The 19229-nt window shown below is 39.3% G+C and overlaps 1 protein-coding gene across 8 annotated transcripts in view; it reads right to left on the reverse strand.

Annotated features, from left to right (window-relative positions):
* Positions 1 to 19229, reverse strand: part of LOC130919428 (discs large homolog 1-like protein) — a 249323-nt gene that overhangs the window by 195487 nt on the left and 34607 nt on the right. For 6 of the 8 annotated variants that reach the window (XM_057842131.1, XM_057842130.1, XM_057842133.1 and 3 more), the window contains one exon: positions 6662 to 7006. The exons of 1 other annotated variant lie outside the window; for it this stretch is intronic. In XM_057842131.1, coding sequence (XP_057698114.1) covers positions 6662 to 7006 — 345 coding nt within the window. Of the gene's footprint in view, positions 1 to 6661; positions 7007 to 14639; positions 15335 to 19229 lie in introns of those variants that run through there. One more of the 8 variants, XM_057842137.1, reaches the window with a different exon arrangement.

Genomic DNA, 19229 nt, shown 5'->3' on the forward strand with positions numbered 1-19229 from the left:
GTTCCACTGCTAATACATATGGTATAGAATTAACATATTTTAGTGTAGTTAAAATGGGATGAGCAGCCGGGTCCCCGTCGCCTAACTCCGTGCGCCGCGAAAATGTCCAAACTATAGAAACACTTCAGGAAAAGTCCACTGTTTATTATAGTGCTTCACCGATTAATTGATTAACTCAAGTATTCGCTTAGAAAATAAGATTCGAATTAAATTTTGCTGCTTCGAGTATTCGTGTAATTAAAGTGGCGATGTAATGGTTTGTTTTGAAAGTGTTTGCATTTAGTTTTATTGATTTGGGTGGATACACTGCCCTCTAGTCTGCCTCATTTCACGTGGCTAAAACCAGTTGCTCCCTGTTAAGACCAACGTGAGCTATGGTTTTGTTTGGGCTAAGGTTTTTTTAATGCATTCGTCAAGTAGTTTCTAGTTATATTTAGCCGTTTTTTTGTGGGAATGTGTCCGAACCATTTGTTAAAAAAAAAAAAACATAAGTGTTTTATAGCATTTAAGCTAGCGGACTTTTGCTATGTAAGTTAGCCAATTGTTTTTTTATTGTACATACATCTTCATTTTAAAAAATTTTTTTACATACCCGTTTGAGGCTCATCTCAGGTATTTTAATTTTTTGTGTTCCTTATCCGATTACTCGATTACTCGAACTAACTAGTTCATCGATTAACCGACTACTAAAATAGTCGATAGCTGCAGCCCTAGTTTATTATACAGATTATTTTTAACAAAATCATGGCTGTTATATCCTCTGAATGTAAAGGGGCTGTCCGAATTGATATCAGTGCAAAGTTTGAAAAGCCAGCATCTATGATGGTAGAGGGGTGCGTTGTCCCCACGTCATGTGGGGATTTGCATGTCTATGAAGGCATCATTAAAGCTGAACAGTAAACACAGGTTTGCTGCCATATGCTGCCATATGCTGCCATCCAAATCACATCTTTTTCAGAGTCCTCCTTGGTTATTTCATTAACCTGATGCCAATCCACATTCCTCACATTACAATAGTGTTGCTTTGTAGAAAGGGTACAAGCAATACACCGGCCTGCCAGTAGTCCAGATATAAATGTGTGGCGTATTATGAAGTGCAACATATCTGTTTATGTATAAGGGAGATGGTGTAATACTTCTGGAAATATGACACTGTGCAATATTATTGGAAACATTTGGCATATGCCATTTTCAAAATCAATGAATATTTGCATAAAACTATCCAGTTTATCATACTGAATATGAAATATATTGTCTGTGTCTGTGTTTTGGGTAACACTTTATTTGAATATGGGTTCATAAGACTGTTATAATTATGATATGACACCTGTCATGAACATGTATGAATGCTAAGGAAAGATGTGAATTAGTGTCATTGAGGAAATCAATGTCTCTTTTCATCCAGGTTTGACAGGAACAGTATCACTTGTATCTGAATAGAGGCTGTTCCCAGTACTTTGATCATTACATCACCTACAGTATCAAGGAACCGAAAACATTAGCAGCAGTGTCCAGACACAGCTGTTCCTGTCAACTTTGCATCAAGAGTGACATAATTTAGCTAATGACACTTAATGGCATCTGTCATAAGCATTTATTCACGTTCCCGACAGGTGTCATGTCATAATTATGACAGTAATATGAACCCACGTTAGAATAGTGTTACCATGTACTGATAGTAATATACCACTAGGTTGGAGATGATTCACAAAACACAATGTTGTGATTTTATACACATTTTACACAATGCCTCAGCATAATTTGAGTATGTTTTAACATATTCAACTTTGTTACCTGTAGCCCTGTAGGCCCATCTGTGAATTTTAAAAGTCCAATTTCAAGGTGCAATATAAATATTATTCATTAATCACTAATTACTATTACTAATTAGGCATGAATAACCTAGAAAAAAAAAAGTTTAAAATTGAGAAGGAAGGAGGAGCGTGTTATTCCCACACACATAGAAAAAAAGAGCAATTTCAATAAAAGTAGTGAGAAGGGAGAACATGTACAACACATGGGGAGAACAAGATGGCAGTCCCATCTGTCAGACAGAAGCACGCCAGCTGAAGGTGGAGCCCTTCAAATAACCTGCGTATGTTCAGCAACAGACATGCAAGTATGATGATGTTCATTATCATACTGTTGGGTGTAAAGGCGAGATGACGTGATAAAAGGTATGGGATGAAGATTGCACATTACTCAAAACAGATCAGGACAACATTTACAGTCACGATCAACACAGGCATGCACGCACACATGAATGAAGAGAAGAACTGGAGCGATGTAAGTGAGGTGTCGAGCCACACGATAGAGCGACAAAGCAAAGAGATTGTTGATAATCTTTTGACATCTGTATTTTTAAACCAGGGGTTGGCAACCTTTAACAGTCAAAGAGCCGATTCAACCTGGTTTGTAAAGAAAAGACAACATTGGGAGGCCACAAACTTTTTGACATCCATATGTAGGCGTCAGGAACATTTTTAAACACAATTTTTTCCCCAATCTATTTATTTGGCCCTAATACTCCATCGTAGTGTCGTATCAACGTGCATCATTGTTTTTTTTCAAGTACTTCAGTGATATGTGACATTTATTTATTTACTCTGCTAGTGCTCACTCATAGAACTATAGAGACATACCACAAAAAAAAAAGTAAGAATTGTTTTGAATCCTGTTGGAAAGGTGAAGTCAGTGTGCTCTGAATCTGTTTAAATTCCATTCTTTTGCAGTAGTTATTGCCATCAGCTTTTGAACTCATTTTTATTTGTGATTTATTATTACTATTTATGCATTTATTTGTTCTTCAATAAAGAATTGAAGTGTTCCAAAATGTTATTGTGAATTAATAATTGTCAACAAAAAATTTAATTACAAGATTAGTAAATAAAAAAATTTAAAAAAGTTCATAAAAAAATTATTAGACTAGTCGACTAATCGTTAAAAAAGTCGGCAGACTAATCGAGAGAAAAATAATTGTTTGGGACAGCCCTAATACAGTACATACATACATATATAGTTATACAGTATAGTTGTGCTCAGCTTCATTAAGGGAATTTTTAGGGATGTCCTGATCGCATATTTATGCATCTGAGTCTGAGTCACCTGATTTTGAGAATCTGCCGAAACAGTGTCCTGATCCGATACTGAAAAAAAATATATATTTTGTGCCCCTATGGCAAAAAAATAAAATTAAAAATTTGGGCAAAATATATAGACACATTTATAAACACATACAGTGTATCACAAAAGTCAGTACACCCCTTGCATTTCTGCAGATATTTAAGTATAGCTTTTCATGGGACAACACTGACAAAATGACACTTTGACACAATGAAAAGTAGTCTGGGTGCATCTTATACAATAGAGGTAATTTAGTTTCCCTTCAAAATAACTCAAAATATAGCCATTAATATCCAACCCCTGGCAACAAAAGTAAGTACACCCCTTAGAAACTACATCCCTAAATGTCCAAATGGAGTACTGCTTGTCATTTTCCTGACAAATTATCATGTGACTGATTAGTCTTACTAGGTCAATGTGTGCATAGGTAGCAGGTAGAGGTGTGCGAAATTTCCGATTCTTAGATTATTCGCAATTCGGCCGTGGAAGATTCGAAAACGATTCACAAACATCCAAATTCCAATTATTGAAATATTGTATGTCAAGTAAAGCGGAAGTAAACACGCGCCGCGCGGTCTTCGGGATGCAATGAGGAACGGAGCGAGAGTAGCTAAACATCATGCTTGTCATTACCCGGCCCCTCGGGTAATGCCAATGCTCAACTCACGGCTCTAGCTCAACTTATGCCGCGAGATAAAAAAACAACAACATACCTGACTGCTTCCGACAGCTGCTACAGAGTACGTCCGCATAATGGTACGGTAGATATCATATTTATATAGGACTAGATGGATTATAGACTCGGTGGCGTTAGCAGCACATGTACAAAAAGCTAGATGCGGGCGTTAGTAAACGGCCGCCATCTTAAAGCAGTAGAATTCCCTGCAAGGCTGTTGTAGCTAACCTTTCAAGCGAACCTAATTAACTTTTTATGTAAAATACTCCTAAATCGGTAAAATATTGACTTGAATCCATCTTTAAAATAGTTTTAAAACTTAAAACCTAAAACTTAAAACTTTTACATGTAGACAAAAGGGAAATTATGGAATAACAATTTTAACAACTGTTGATTCACAACATTAAATTAACTGAATGTAGTTTAAAGCTGCTGATACAGAATGGGGATTTGAGTATATTACTTATTGTTTTTAACTGTTAACTTGATACTGAAATAGTCGTTTATTTAAGCCTGCGAAGCTTTTTTTTTTTTTTTTTTTTTTTTTTTTTTTAAACAGTTTTTGTAACTAATGTACAAAACATTAAAATCAGCTAATAGTGGAGGGGGGGGTCATCAATAATCGATTTATAATCGAATCATAGCCTCTGAATCGTAATCCCACCCCTAGTAGCAGGTGTGTTCAAATTTGTAGTGCAGCGCTCACACTCTCTCATACTGGTCAGTGAAAGTTCCAACATGACACCACATGGTAAAGAACTCTCTGAGGATCTTAAAAGACGTATTGTTGTGCTACATGAAGATGGCCAAGGCTACAAGAAGATTGCCAACACCCTGAAAATGAGCTGCAGCACAGTGGCTAAGATCATCCAGCATTTTAAAAGAGCAGGGTCCGCTCAGAACAGGCCTCGGGTTGGTCGTCCAAAGAAGCAGAGCGCACGTGCTGAGTGTCACATCCAAATGCTTTCTTTGAAAGATCGTCGCAGGAGTGCTGTCAGCATTGCTGCAGAGATTGAAGAGGTGGGGGGTCAGCCTGTTAGTGCTCAGACCATACGCCGCACTCTACATCAAATTGGTGTGCATGGCTGTCACCCCAGGAGGAAGCCTCTTCTGAAGAAAGTACACAAGAAAGCCCGCAAACAGTTTGCTGAAGACATGTCAACAAGGCACATGGATTACTGGAACCATGTCCTATGGTCTGATGAGACGAGGATACATTTTTTGGGTTCCGATGGTCTCGAGCATGTGTGGCGGCGACCAGGTGAGGAGTACAAAGATAAGTGTGTCATGCCTACAGTCAAGCATGGCAGTGGGAATGTCATGGTCTGGGGCTGCATGAGTGCTGCAGGTGTTGGAGAGTTACATTCCACTGAGGGAAACATAAACGCCAACATGTACTGTGAAATACTGCAGCAGAGCATGATCCCTTCCCTCCAGAAAGTGGGGCGCAGGGCAGTGTTCCAGCATGACAATGACCCCTAACACACCTCCAAGATGACCACTGCTTTACTGAAGAGGCTGAGGGTAAAGGTGATAAACTGGCCAAGCATGTCTCCAGACTTCAACCCAACAGAACATCTTTGGGGGATCCTCAAGCGGAAGGTGGAGGTGTGCAAAGTCTCAAATATCCGGCAGCTCCGCAACGTCGTCATGGAGGAGTGGAAGAGCATTCCAGTGGCAACCTGTGAAGCGCTGGTCTACTTCATGCCCAGGAGAGTAAAGGCAGTTCTGGATAATAGTAGTGGCCACACAAAATATTGACAGTTGACATGGTGTATGTTAATATTGATAACTTTCACTAAGGGGTGTACTCTCTTTTGTTGCCAGGGGTTTAGATATTAATGGCTATATTTTGAGTTGAGGGGAAAATAAATTAACTATTATATAAGATGAGTAAAAGTATCATTTTGTCAGTGTTGTCCCATTAAAAGATATACTTAAATATCTGCAGAAATGCGAGGAGTGTAAGTGTACTCACTTTTGTGATACACTGTACATTGCTCTAAACAAATCTCTATCCATACCACCACGCGAATTGCCCACTTTACACACATTGGAAGTCGCTCTCCCTTTGAGGTTAAAATATTTTTTTACACAGCACACATGAACACTCAAGCAGCTACCCATTACGTTCCCGCATTAACTCCTAGAACATTCACCTATTGGGACTGCTTACAGTACTTCCTCTAACACTTTTTCCGGGAGTGTTGTGGAGTATAAAACGTATATATTTTTGTTTCTTTTGGCAATGCCATTGTATTTCTGCAATATTTAGTTACTTTTAGCACTTGAAAAATAAAAACACGTGTTTTTTTGTTTTTGTTTTTTTTTTTAAACCCAGATCCTCTTCACCCGATTCCGATCATTAGAAAAATGGCCTGATAGGCTAGATTTCTGATCACATGATCAGATCGGTGACGTCCCTAGAATTTAGCTTCCCTTTAATAAGGAGAACAAGTCGAAGTGTATTGTAAACATGGCACTGCAGTACTACTATCACAGTGAAGTAACTTCTGGAGAGTGATATTTTATATTCCATGAACACGGTATTAGTCACACTACCATGTCTTGGTTAGTGCTGGCACATCAGACATAATCTTGCTAAAAATACAATGGTAAAAAAGGGCTGGTTTCTCTTTAATTACTTTGGCTTGAACATAATGTACGAGATTAGGTTTATGAGTGGTTTTATTTCTATATTTAGGCATTGGAAGGTAGAAATATGTTTATTGCTTTTATTTAATGAAGGATAGATTTATAATAAATATTTTAAATGCAGATTTCTCTATGGCAATGGTGCATTCAAGCCTGTGAAATACTGCTGATAAGAAAAACAAATCAAGGGAAAAAACTAAGAGTTACCTGAGCAGGTGTGACATGTGCATGAGTGACATATCCATGGACATGCTGAATCTGAGAGAGCTGTCGCTCTGCCACCTGAACCAGCTCTGCCCCACGGAGATCACCGTGGCGACTAAGAGACCCATCCCTCATCACAGAGCTTTCCATGTCTCTTCTCATCTCTCGTTCCATAGATCCACTACCGCCTGCCTCTCTTCTCCAAGTGCCCTGATCCGTCCCTTCCCTCCTGAGCGTCCTTGCATCGGTCAACTCTTTGATACCTCCCATTGGATGATGATGGCAGGTATGTTGATGAAATTTTGGGAGGCCTAGTGATGCCCCTTCCTCTTCTGGGTATTGATACTTCTAGGGAGGATGGGTTGGGCGGTAAGGAGACAAAGTAGGCACAAAAGAGTAGGGGGAAAAAGTGGTGAGACAGAATGGCGATGAGGAGGTACAAGCAGCAGGAAAGCGGGAGGGAAAAGACAAAAGAACATAAGCTTTTAGTTATATTGAAAATTAGATGGAGAGAAAAGTTGGAAATCATTTCAGTTCTATTAAGAAAAGCAGCAAAGATAGAACATGTTAAGATGCCAAAAGTAGAAATAACAAAAGTACCTCAAAATTCAAACAAAGGCAAGCTACTGTTTTCCTCTCCCTTTTAAACCCTGCAGCTTTCTAACGATAATGGCTTATTCATGAGCTAACAAGCTTCATGCTTCCTTGATATAGATGTTTCATTCATTTTGCTTAGGAGTTGTTTTGCAGCCAGCAGGGTGAAAACGCTACTTTGGATGTCTTCATAATTTCGTAGATAAATGGCATTTATCTCATCACATTCGAACACATTGTACTGTCAGCGCACGGTAGGACGGTTGCACAGCAAATTTAAATGGAACGGTTAAGATCCAGTGACTTAATTTTATTTTTACATTATGACCGTGGTCAAGTTATATTTTTTTGGGCATGAGAAATGTAAGGTGTGATGTAGGGCATGACAATGGCCAGAAATGCTTGACAAACACACTCCATGTGTGAGAGCTGAGAACCCAGCAATATGTGTTTGTAATTCTATGCTTTCATTTTGGTCAAAACCTGACATGCATTTTCAATGGGTAAGAATTTCAGAAGCTCATTTGGAATGTTGAATGATACATTTGAAGTGTTCGTTTGCCAGGTTGGAATGTTAATATAACGTATCCTCCATTCGTTTTAAAAACAAGAATTGGCAGAATTTGAATTTAAATTTCATGAATGTATTCCTTCTATGTGATATACACTGATTTTGACAATTTATTGTTGACATGCTGATTGGTCAGCGAAGAGATGGGTAAAAAATGAGCATTAAGACTGGAAGAGACCTTGGCTACCACTGTTGTCACAACACTGATGCGCCCTCTGGACACAAGTGCATATGCGTACACACAAAGGTATACTGTTATTCAACATTCTGTGACTTCTAAATGACATTAGAGATCTCCTGAATGAATTAATGATGAAAGGACCAACACACCAAAAAGCATTTCTATTTTTACTCCATGATGTTTGCTTTTGGTAGGGTAGCTTCATGGATTTTTGAAAAAGCAAGGGAGGCAAGACGCCACAATTTGTTATCAGGATCAATGCAGATTAAGATGAGCACAAAAATAAAAATAAAAACCTTAGTGTGTTTGACACCTAGTCTTGTCAGTCAGTAAAAACTTGGCTAGACTGTCAGCAGATACCACATTGCAGTGTATTTTTACTCATTGGTTTGTATCTGTGTCTATGTGTGTCAGAATAACAACCAGTGTTAGTCATGCATCGTAAGATATGAAAGCGCAGAGGATCCTCTGCCGTAAGGGACTTCTCACACACGCACAAATGTGCCTCCATCGCTGCATCGTTTCCTTTATAGTCAACCTCTTACATCACACAAATTCACTTGCTTTCACAGTACTGTAATCAAACATTGGAAAACTGGATGTAGCCAGATCAATTGTGCAAGTTATGAAATGAATATGAATATATACTAGTTGTCCTTCAGCAGCTGTTTACAAAAGTCTATGGGTTTTATTTTACTTTCAAAATAAACCTAATAAAGTCAATAATAGTAGTCAGACTAAACATCGAAGAAAGGGGACACAATTTTTTTTACCACAAAAAAAAGTTCAGAAACTGAATGTGATTACATAAGCAAAACTGTAAACCTTGTCTGTCCACCTTGCATCTTATGTCTTTGTTTTCAATCTAAATTAAAGAAGAGCTCGGCGTCCAATGGACATCAGACTAACCCGTAACAGTGCGCTCAAGGACACAGTTATAGCTCAAACCGGCCAGATTGCTTGCTAAGATACTAAGCAATGCGGATGTCCCACTAACCGTGCCAGCCTGCCAGCCTACAAAACATTGGGCACACGCGGGGTGGGCAACACAGAATTTACAGGTGCATCAATTAGTAGTGATCGGAGGCCTACTTAAGATTTAGGCATGAACTCGAATTATTACAATAGCTTCAGCTAGCTGCGTATTGTAAACAAGCGCACTCCTTGGTCAACTAGTTATCGAAGTCCCCAGAGGCAACGTCTCCCAACTGTCAAATAAAGACAATTATCTATCAATTATCTACAAAAACAAGCTTTATAGAAAATACATTAGTCTTCTGAGCTGAGGAAGAAATCTTCTTCATTTCACATAACGTTGTTTCAATTCTTTTTATTTTTCCATAATATGTATGCCTTCGGGCAGCACGACAAATGACTAGCTAGCACAACGCCTGACAGTTCTGAGATCAAGCGTTCAATCCCAAACTCTAGTCTTCCTGTCTGGAGTTTGCATGTTGTCTCCATGACTGCAAAGGTTTTCTCCAGGTACTCTAGTTTTCTCCCACATCCCCAAAACATGCATGGAGAGTTGATTGAACATCCCAAATTCTCCGTAGTTGTGATTGTGAAAGGTTGTCTGCCTGTGACTGGCTGGCAACAAGTACATGGCATATGCACAAGTCATGTACTGGGTGGGGCAGTGCAACTTGCTTATTTAAATTTGGCGCCCTGAAGCGATGGTAGCTCCGAGGATGGTAGGGATGGACGTATTTGAGAGGGTGGGGTTTAAAGTTTGGTTCTTAACGTGCGTTATTTATTTTGTGTTCATTTTTCAGGAACCCCAGTGAGCATCATGGAGTGAACAAAGTTGGAACGCGCTTTCGCTGTTGAGGTATTTTTTTCCAAGCGGTCGCCAAATCGTCGCAACGCAATGTGGATTCTGTAGACATTTCAATATTGCCCACCGTTGTTGTGTTCCTGGCCGGCAGTCGATTCTTTCAGGGGTAAATAACTTCAGCGAAATGGGTGATGTAAAGAAAAAGAAAACTGGCCTCCAACGAACAGCAAGGTCACCCCAAAACATTGACGCGGTGAGACAACCTGTTTTGACATCTTCCCGACGGTCTGCCCGCAAACACGCATTTGCTCTTGGGTTGCCTGCTCGTTCTGTGAGACGAATCCTCGATTAAGAATTGAAATTTCATTCCTACAAATTAGCTCTGGTGCAGGAACTTAATCCACGCGATTTTATTGCTCGCTTTGAAAAAATGCTTCAACAGCGAAAGCACGTTCCAACTTCGTCTACTCCATGATGCTCAGTGGGGTTCCTTAAAAATAAACATAAATAACGCACGTTAAGAACTTTAAGCCCCTTCGTCTCAAATAAGTCCATCCCTACCATTCTCAGAGCAACCATCGCTTTCGGGGTGCCAAATTTAAATAAGGAAGTTGCTCTGCCCCACCCTGTACTTTAACACTAGAAAAACCCAGCAGAGGCCGACTTGGCCTTTCCAAAGACAAACACTCCTAATATTCCCTAGCAGTGGCCGATTTGGCCTCTCCTCCGTGACTCATGTGATAGTTTGTGTCAGTTCACGTCAAGCTACATTTATTTAATAACATTTATTTATGAAGTTTGACACTTTTTACACATTTTTTTATTCACTTCTCCTATACTCCACACATAATGACAGAAAGAATGGCCCAAATGTGTACATTGTTTTGAAGAAGGAAAAAAAAGCGTTTTAGAACTGCAATTTGAGTGTAAAGCAGGAATTGTGTATATAGCTTAGAAGGACTGAATCAGGGGCATGGAGTATGGATTGTGGTCATTGTGTTTGAAGTTAATGTATGCCTAGTGGTGAATTTCCATATGAACGGCTGTTGTCTGTCCGACAACAACTTGCCAATTTGAAAGCACTTGGGTCATTTTTGCCACCTCTGGGTTTTCCGGGGAAGAGGCCATATCGGCCATTGTTTGGGACTAGTAGGAGTACCAGAATTCTTTGGGACTTCTAGTGTTAAAAGGTAACCTTTCATTATTTTTTTCCCCCAAAGTTCTTTCTCTCTAATGTAATTTTATCTGTTTTACTTGCGTTTGCAAAAAGCCAGATTCTTGTTAATATGTGTCCAATTATCAAATTTGAATATTAAAATGTACAGATTTAAACTCGTTGCTCTGACTGGCCATTGGTGCGTTGTGGGCAAGTATTTATAATAAGACTTCTCTCCACCACGGATTTCAAATATGCTTGTTAACAGAGCAGTTTGGCCTACAAAAACCATTGCAGTCAAATCAGAAAATAAATACAGTATAAACATTAAAAAAAAGCCACCTGCTCATTTTGATCTAATGTATGGACGAGTGGGTGAAAAATTAGAATAGCACACAATGTCACCTTTAAATCCGGTTGCTCTTCTAAAAGAAGAAAGTTGAGTTAGAGGTTGTTACAATGGTACATTCCTGAAGTAAGAAATCAATCATTTATTGTAGATGTAAGAGGACTCACACCAATTAATCTTGTGAGTTAAAAAAAAAAAATGTCCATATCACTTGTACTAAAGAGTGTCCTTTTGCAGCTAAGAAACTAACTGACCAGGAAACAGGTAATGGCAGAGATCATGCAGCACCAACTCTATAAAAAGACATGCGCACACTATGCTTCGAAACCCTTCAATAATTTATAAACTCTTTTTTTTCCCTCAAAACCCTTCTTTTTCTCCAACATTAACAGGGGTAGAAACATTGTAAACACAAATTTGACTTTGTCATATTATTCCAGTGACCCCAATTTTCTCTCTTGGATACGGTTACTCATTCACCCGTTGACTTTGTGCCTGCCTCTATCTACTCAAATGACATGATGAAGTGATTTAATAGGACAGAAGTGAGGCCTATCCACTTTATTAAGTCTGAACTGCTGAAGCTGAACAACATTAAAACACATAAAGACAAACGATAATATTCCACTCAGTTCAAATAATTGTTAACTAAATGAATCGAGACGAAGAAGCACTTATGAAGACTTTCATCTCGTTGTTAGGCAAAAGCAGTTGTGTATTTTTCCTCATTCTTTTAGCTGTGTCCTTTTTAACAGGCATCTACAAAGCAATTGGGGTTAGATTCATCGTTAGCTTTATTCAAATACTGTATAAAAAAACAACATTCTTTCAGTTCCTATGAGAAATATTAATATTTTATAAGCTCGTTTCCACTCAAGAGTTTCAGAAGACTTGTTTGCCAGTTTTAGGCAGCGCTTGTCCACTCGTCTGATGTTATGTAACACTTGAATATTCAGTAAGAGTAGTGTTGTATCCTTTGCCATGGGTAAAGAATGGCGTGGCAAGCAACAAATGAGAGCTTCCCTTTTCTAGGAAGGATTATTTTCACTTAAAATACCTTTGTTGATTTTGGGGGAGAAATAGGTTGCAAGATTTGAGGCCAAGAGACTTAACACCAACACAGTACAAACCATCATTCTGAGTGCTAAGAGACAACTGCCAACTGTCAGCATACATACTCGTCAACACATGATTCCTCCTCCTAAAAATTCAGTCCCTTAAAATTCGATGTTCACCAGATTCACCTCCAAGTCAGGCCCTCTTTAATCTGACTGCTATTCAAGTACCTGCTTTTTTTTTTCATAATAGATGATAGGAGCTCACATTGGCAACAAATAATTTGTCGTTATCTTCTCATCATCTGTCACTGTGTGTCCATTTTTGGTCAGTTCACTGCTTCTAATTGTCATCTTCTCGCTTTCCTTAACTCCATCTACCTTTACTGAGAGGGAACTGAACCCACACTGCCTGCACTAAACACACTTTTGACAGTGAGTTAGTCCTGGTACTGTTCATTTCCAAAAAAGGTAAAGATCAGCCCCCTCTTTCCCCCATTACAAATAATGGGATATTAAAAAATAATTGAGAAAAATAAAAATCACCTTATGTACAAAGATTTTGAGATTTAACTTGTTTATTCTTATGAAACTGGTCTGAATTATTTTACTTTAAACAGTTAAAAACGCATTATCGAGCAGCACAAATGATAGTAAACCTTTAAACTCTAGCATCAAAATTACAACAGATATCTTGAAAATGTGCAAGTGGATCTTGATTCACAGTGTGAGAATGTATATTATCGTATGGAAAAGATTTGATCAAAAAAAATAAATAAATAAATGAAAACTCTAGGAATGCACACTATTTAGTTTCTATGGTTTTATATCGCTCTAGTCTACGCATATGCCGATTACCGGTTTCAAGGTATACCGTGGTATGAAAACGTCAATACCGCAAACATTCTCTGTCATAGCAACCCTTAAGGTATTATCTAATTTTTATGTCCCAAAAATTGCAGGGAGAAATCCCTCGTATGCAACCGCAACGCTCAACCCTCCCCCACCAGTTGTTGCTCAGTGTCAGTGAGTCAGCTGTGCTACACAATGGCTGGAGGATGTGAAACTCCTGAACTTTTTTTCCCCCATCGAAGAAAACAAAATCGCTGGTATGGGAATATGTCGGCTACAGAAAAGTCACAGATGGCCGCGGCTTAGAGGAGGAGGGCCAACCGACATGTAAAACATGTTTGAGGAGGGTGGCTGCCGAGGAGGCAATACCTCCAATATGATTTCGCGTTTATACAAAATTAAACGTTAGTAAAGACTGTCATGAACATTTCCCACCAGCTAAGAGAGTTAACTCCAGCATGTTTAATTTGTCTAGCTGTGGTAAAACGTGCTTTTTCTCTCTCTTGCAAGTGTTTGTGTAGAGAAAGAGTGTGTGTGTGTGTGTGTGTGTGGGGGGGGGGGGGGGGGGGTGTATAATGTAAACATGAAACAAGTCATACACACGTGCTTTTTATGGAAAATAATTCAATTATTTTTGTTGAGGTGTGGCTGTGGGTTTGGGCTCACCTACAGGACTGCATTTATTTTAATTTTATTTAAAATATGTTGTTTTTTTATTTATTTTAACTGAACATTATACTTATGTTCCAATTTGTTCTTGTTTTGAAAAAAAATCCTCTTCAATGGAATTCTTTTTTTTTTTTTTTAACCCAGATATCTCAAAGTAACACAATTTAAAGCTGTAATTGCAATACTGTGATACCGTGAAACCGTGATATTTTGGCTTAAGGTTATCATACCGTCAGAATACCATACCGGCACATGCCTACTCTAGTCCAGCCCTGCTGGCCCATAACTTCACCAATATCCTGCTCTCCCGTAAACTCTTTTCAGATGATTAGTGTCAGGTGCTAGCCATCATTTAAAATATATTCATTAGTGATATTACTTGTTGAATTACAGTAATGTTATATTTAACACGTTTATTTTTCCCCTCTTTAGACTGAACAGTAACTTTACCAAGTTTTGTACCATGTCTGCTAAGAATGCTGCAGCCAATTAGGCATTTAGGATCAACTACTGCATATGTTAATCAAAACAGTGGTTTCCAATATATCACATTTAATTCAAATGTTGAAACGGTGTGATCATTATCTTTGTGAATTGCTAAATAAATTGAGGTTATCATTCAAATATTTGCAATGAGTAAAATACAGCCTACCGACCAAGCCAAAGTTCCTTCACAAACTTGACACAGTTTTGTTTGTTTTTCTATTGCAGTGACTTGACTTCAATCGTTTCAGTGCCGGACATGCACATTTACTGTCTTACAAACTTTTAACCTACCTTGCATCCAAACATCAAAGATATGGTGTTGTTGGTGCATGCTACTTTGCAGTGGCACAACATGTGGCTAACGTTAGCTAGCTGATCCTGCGCTGGGGGGGCATCCTCACCTTCACTCATACATACTCATACACTCTCTCACACACACACACGCACGCACATGCACGCAAACATGCATAACTTCTAACCATGCTCCATCCTGCCCCGCAATTCCCCTGCCGTGCCCCCCCACCGCCTGGTTGTGGTCCTCAGCTTTGGCAGGCCAGCATCCTCTCCCTCTTGCTCTTCATCATTCTCATCTTCACCATCATGTTCATCAGCATAATCCTCAGAGATTGTTAGGAAGCAGAGACAAATGTGTCTGAGCGACTTGAGCGTAACAGTGTGAAAAAAAAAATATGTCAGCACGTGTGTGTTGTTGTCAGCATTTGTGTGTGCATGTGAGGATGAAAATCTATGTGTGTGCAAATAAGTCTGTGTATGCAAGTGTCAGTATGGATGTGGTCTCTCTTGTCTCTCTCTGCAGCAATTGTCCCATCCATTCATCTCCTACCACTATCTGAATGTTTGCCTCTGTTGTTCTATCGCTATCCTCTATTTCTCCCTCGATTTTCCCTTTCTCTCCCGCTCGCTCTCTTCCCCCTGCTCTTTGCTCCACTGCCTCTCTTGGCCCGCCTTTCTAAAACTACATCAGTGAGTGATAGAAAGAATCAGATGAGAGGAGGAGAATGTCCCTACTCTACCTGCAGGTCTCATTTGTGACTCCATAGGTTCTTTCATACATCCTTGGTCAACCCTTCTTCCCCTTTGCTTATTATAGAAATGTTTTCACTTGTTTGGTCATATACAGTACTATACAAGTAAATAAACACTACAAGTGCTGAGGATGCCAAGTGCCTAATTTTATACTGGTTGTTGCCGTTCGGCAGCAACCAAATCAATATGTTTACTGGCAGGACCAACAAGGTTTGAAAATGAATTCCAAATATTTTAAAATATACAAGCGTAGCAGTTTCAAAAAGAGTAGATGCTTAAACTACACACTTGTTAATTGTATGTTTGTTTGTTTTAAAACAAGAACAAAGTTTTTGGTCCCGTAACCCATTTTTCACTGCTTGTCAGTTTTGCCGTCACTGACAAGGAACGGATGTGGATAAGGTTCACCTGATAATTTTTTGTTCCCTTAGTCTTTTGAGGTCGAATCCAAGCTATAAAAGAAACTATGTGCCAACTGTGTGTAAGGGTATTCTTTAAATGGGTGCACTAATAATATTTGGTGCAAATTACCACTTTTATATCTTGTGTTGTGAAGTTGCACTCTCATATTATCACAGCAGGCTATTTGAATCACGAAAAGTTGTAATTAAAACCCTTATTGAAAGAGCAGTGATATGATGTATGAACCTGTATTCTCAATCAGATATCAACTCAGCGGCTTTTAACTCATTTGCTCCAAAAAAACGTATAAATACGTTCTATTTTTAATTGTTTCAGTGTCCCAAAGATGTATTTATACGTTTTTTGTTTTTTTTTCCACAAGAGACATCTTTAAGTTCTGATTCAACTTAGCTCCAAAGCACAATGCTGAAAATCAATTTTAAAGCAATAAAACTGGCCACTGGAGGGCAGTAGCGCATTTGGTACGACCCGCAACCCGATTCACCGGAACGAACGGCCAGGGCGCCGGCGAAAGACGACCGAATGGACGTCCAGGATGCCAGGCGATGGACAACCGAGCAGAACAACCGGGTGGATGCCCGGGATTCCAGGCGCTGGAAGACCGAGCAGAACGACCGGGACCACCGGTCCAGCAGACAATGCCGTCGAGTCTATGCTGCTGGCCGAGCAGAGCCCGCGCCACCGTGCTCAGTCGCTCGCGTCCCCCGCGCCTTCCAGTGTCCCGCGACTCAGCTGGAAACGCGCACGGCCAAACCAGGAACCCCCCCCAGGAACACAAGTTCCCCAGGCGAACTCCGCCATGAGGCAGCGGTCACCACAAAAGAAAGACAAAAAAAAAAAAATATCCATCTTTATGAGACAGGTGGAGATGAGGGAAAAGTTTACTCCGGCTGTTGCGGCCACAACAGCGTCATCTCTCAGTTATGTGTAAATAAATCATTATTTTGCTATCAAAAGCGCTATTTGTCTAGTGATTTATGTTATTTCGTAAAAGGAAAACATTATTCAGATGTTTGGGATGTAACTAAAGCAAAAAATAGCTGTGTTAAAGTCAAAGTTATGTTTGAAATGTATGCATTTACAAAAAGCTCAATTTCTTTGTTTTTTCATCAGAAATTGGAAAATTGCTCAAACTAAGCTATTTTCTAATGCTGATTTCTAAAGAATGGAAAAAGATATGAGCTAACTTCTTTTCCTGCTGAAAGAACAGAGTCTAATCTTTCTTTTGGTGGGTTCTATGTTTATATAGCAATAGAACAAAACTTTCTGTGGGCCTTGCAAAATCAGTCAAAATCCAGTAAAACGGCCGGGAGCGAAGGGGGTTGCACCGGTGAAAATGTCTTGGAGTGAATGAGTTAATTATTGTTCTGATGTGATCAGTCACAACTGCTTAAGGTTTGATCATTTGTTAGCTATGAAGCAGCTGGGGTTCCTGCTGTGTTCATGCACATGCATCAAAAACGCACACAAAAGACTGCATCTGCTATTGCCACAGGCATAGTGGCTTATAACTATCATTTTGTGTGAATAATGTTAATGTTAAATATTAACAATATTTTAGCATAAGGAAAGACCACAGAAGGTTGAGGAAAAAGTCCAATAGATGTGTTTAATTAGGAAAGGAAGTGACAGAGAAACTAAGAGAGAATGCAACCTCATATGCCTTCCGGGCATGCACTACATGTTAACATTTGTAGGTCAGCCAGCACAGAAATAACTATGCAGCGTGTGTATGCGCCTGGTTGTCAACTGAATGTCCATTGAAACTATCCGTTATACTCCTATAAAACAGCTTCTCAAGGCGTTTTTTTTTTTTTTTTAATTCTCGTATTTCATGTAATTCTTTATTACAGTTTTACATCATACAAAGATAATATGTAAAGGGCCGCGGGTTAAGGAAGGCACTAAGCAATACATGTAGTTGTTTTGAAAATTACTTCACCCTAACTATAGTATAGTTGCATAAGTTTTTTTTGTTCTTATTACAGGTCAGATCAAATTAACAGACTTGCTACACTTTAATCATTTTGAACACAACTGTAAATAACGTATTTTAGTTTTGTTCATGAGGGGTTTTGAGGGCTTCCTTGCCCAAATGGGGATTTACAGCGAGTGATGTCATTTTCTGCCAACTGTGGTCCTTTTAAGCTCTTCAATACTCGTGTTATTATAATTGCAGCATGGATTTAATTTTCATCAGTACATATCAGACACTGTTCAGCAAAGTTTGCTTTGTTTGTTACACACATGCATTATATATTTTAGATAATTACATTTCACCCTCTTATTAATAGGTTTTCCCTCGAAAGTCTAAAGTTAACTCTCAGGATGGCTTTTGCAGCGTTGCTTAATTGGGAGTAAGAAGACTAGGAAGATGTCACTAAGGCTAGGTTCATACTACAGGTCTTAATGCACAAATCAGATTTTTTGCCATATCTGTTTTTTTGGCGTGCCCGTTTAGACTGCCTTTGTCCATTGAGAACGTTCAAGTATCACGCATGCTCACTAATTCGCAGTCCGAGATGCGCTCAGCAAAGAGACCCGCATGCGCATAAGCATCAAATCAAATTACACATGCTAGCTGTATGTTATTCCAAATGGATCATATTTCCAAAAAGAGGACACAAAGAGCAGACATTAATAATCCCCGTTTAGTCTTGTATTCAAGTGCGTCAGTTTGCCCCGACTCAGCCATGCGTGCAATAATGAAATATTGCTCATTCGGCGCACAGAATGAAAATCGAAATTTGTAAGGCTTATTGTTTTTTTCATTTTATTTTTTTATAACTGTGGTCAAGCCCGCTTCGTGCTTAAAAGCCATCATCCATGCCTCTTTTTCTTTGCTGACGTAATTGCTGCATGAATTCCGATTTGGGAGTCTTGACAGTTCAGACCGCCAGTCACGTTCTGAAAAAATGTGGCCCAGATCAGATTTGAACCACATACGAAAGTGACTCAGATCGGATTTGAAATGGTTCACTTTTATGCGACTTGTCCAGTTCAGACCGTCCAGTTAATGCCTGACTCGAGTCGGAAAAACACGAAAAAATCGGATTCGTGCATTAAGAACTGTAGTATGAACCTAGCCTAATAGATAGCAGTGTCGCCTCACGGCACCTACAGTATACAGTATGGCCAGTCGAGTAAGAAGGGAAGTGTGACCCCCGGCTTTGGTTTGTTTGCAATATGTAGGTACCACATTTTCATGACCATTAGGCGCACTGTATTAAAAGGCGCAGGCTCATTTTCGGGTCATATTTTTATATTTTACACACCGCGCCATTGGGCGCATGAAAAACACACGCTAGCATGCACATTACCATGCGCGCTAGCTTGCACCTAGCGTTTTTGTTTTTTGTTGTTTTTTTTAAGGCAGCGGGAGCAAAGCAGTTCAATTGTACTTTCATAAAG

The sequence above is a fragment of the Corythoichthys intestinalis genome, chromosome 7 (assembly GCF_030265065.1).
Source record: "Corythoichthys intestinalis isolate RoL2023-P3 chromosome 7, ASM3026506v1, whole genome shotgun sequence".
Taxonomy (NCBI): Eukaryota; Metazoa; Chordata; class Actinopteri; order Syngnathiformes; family Syngnathidae; genus Corythoichthys; species Corythoichthys intestinalis.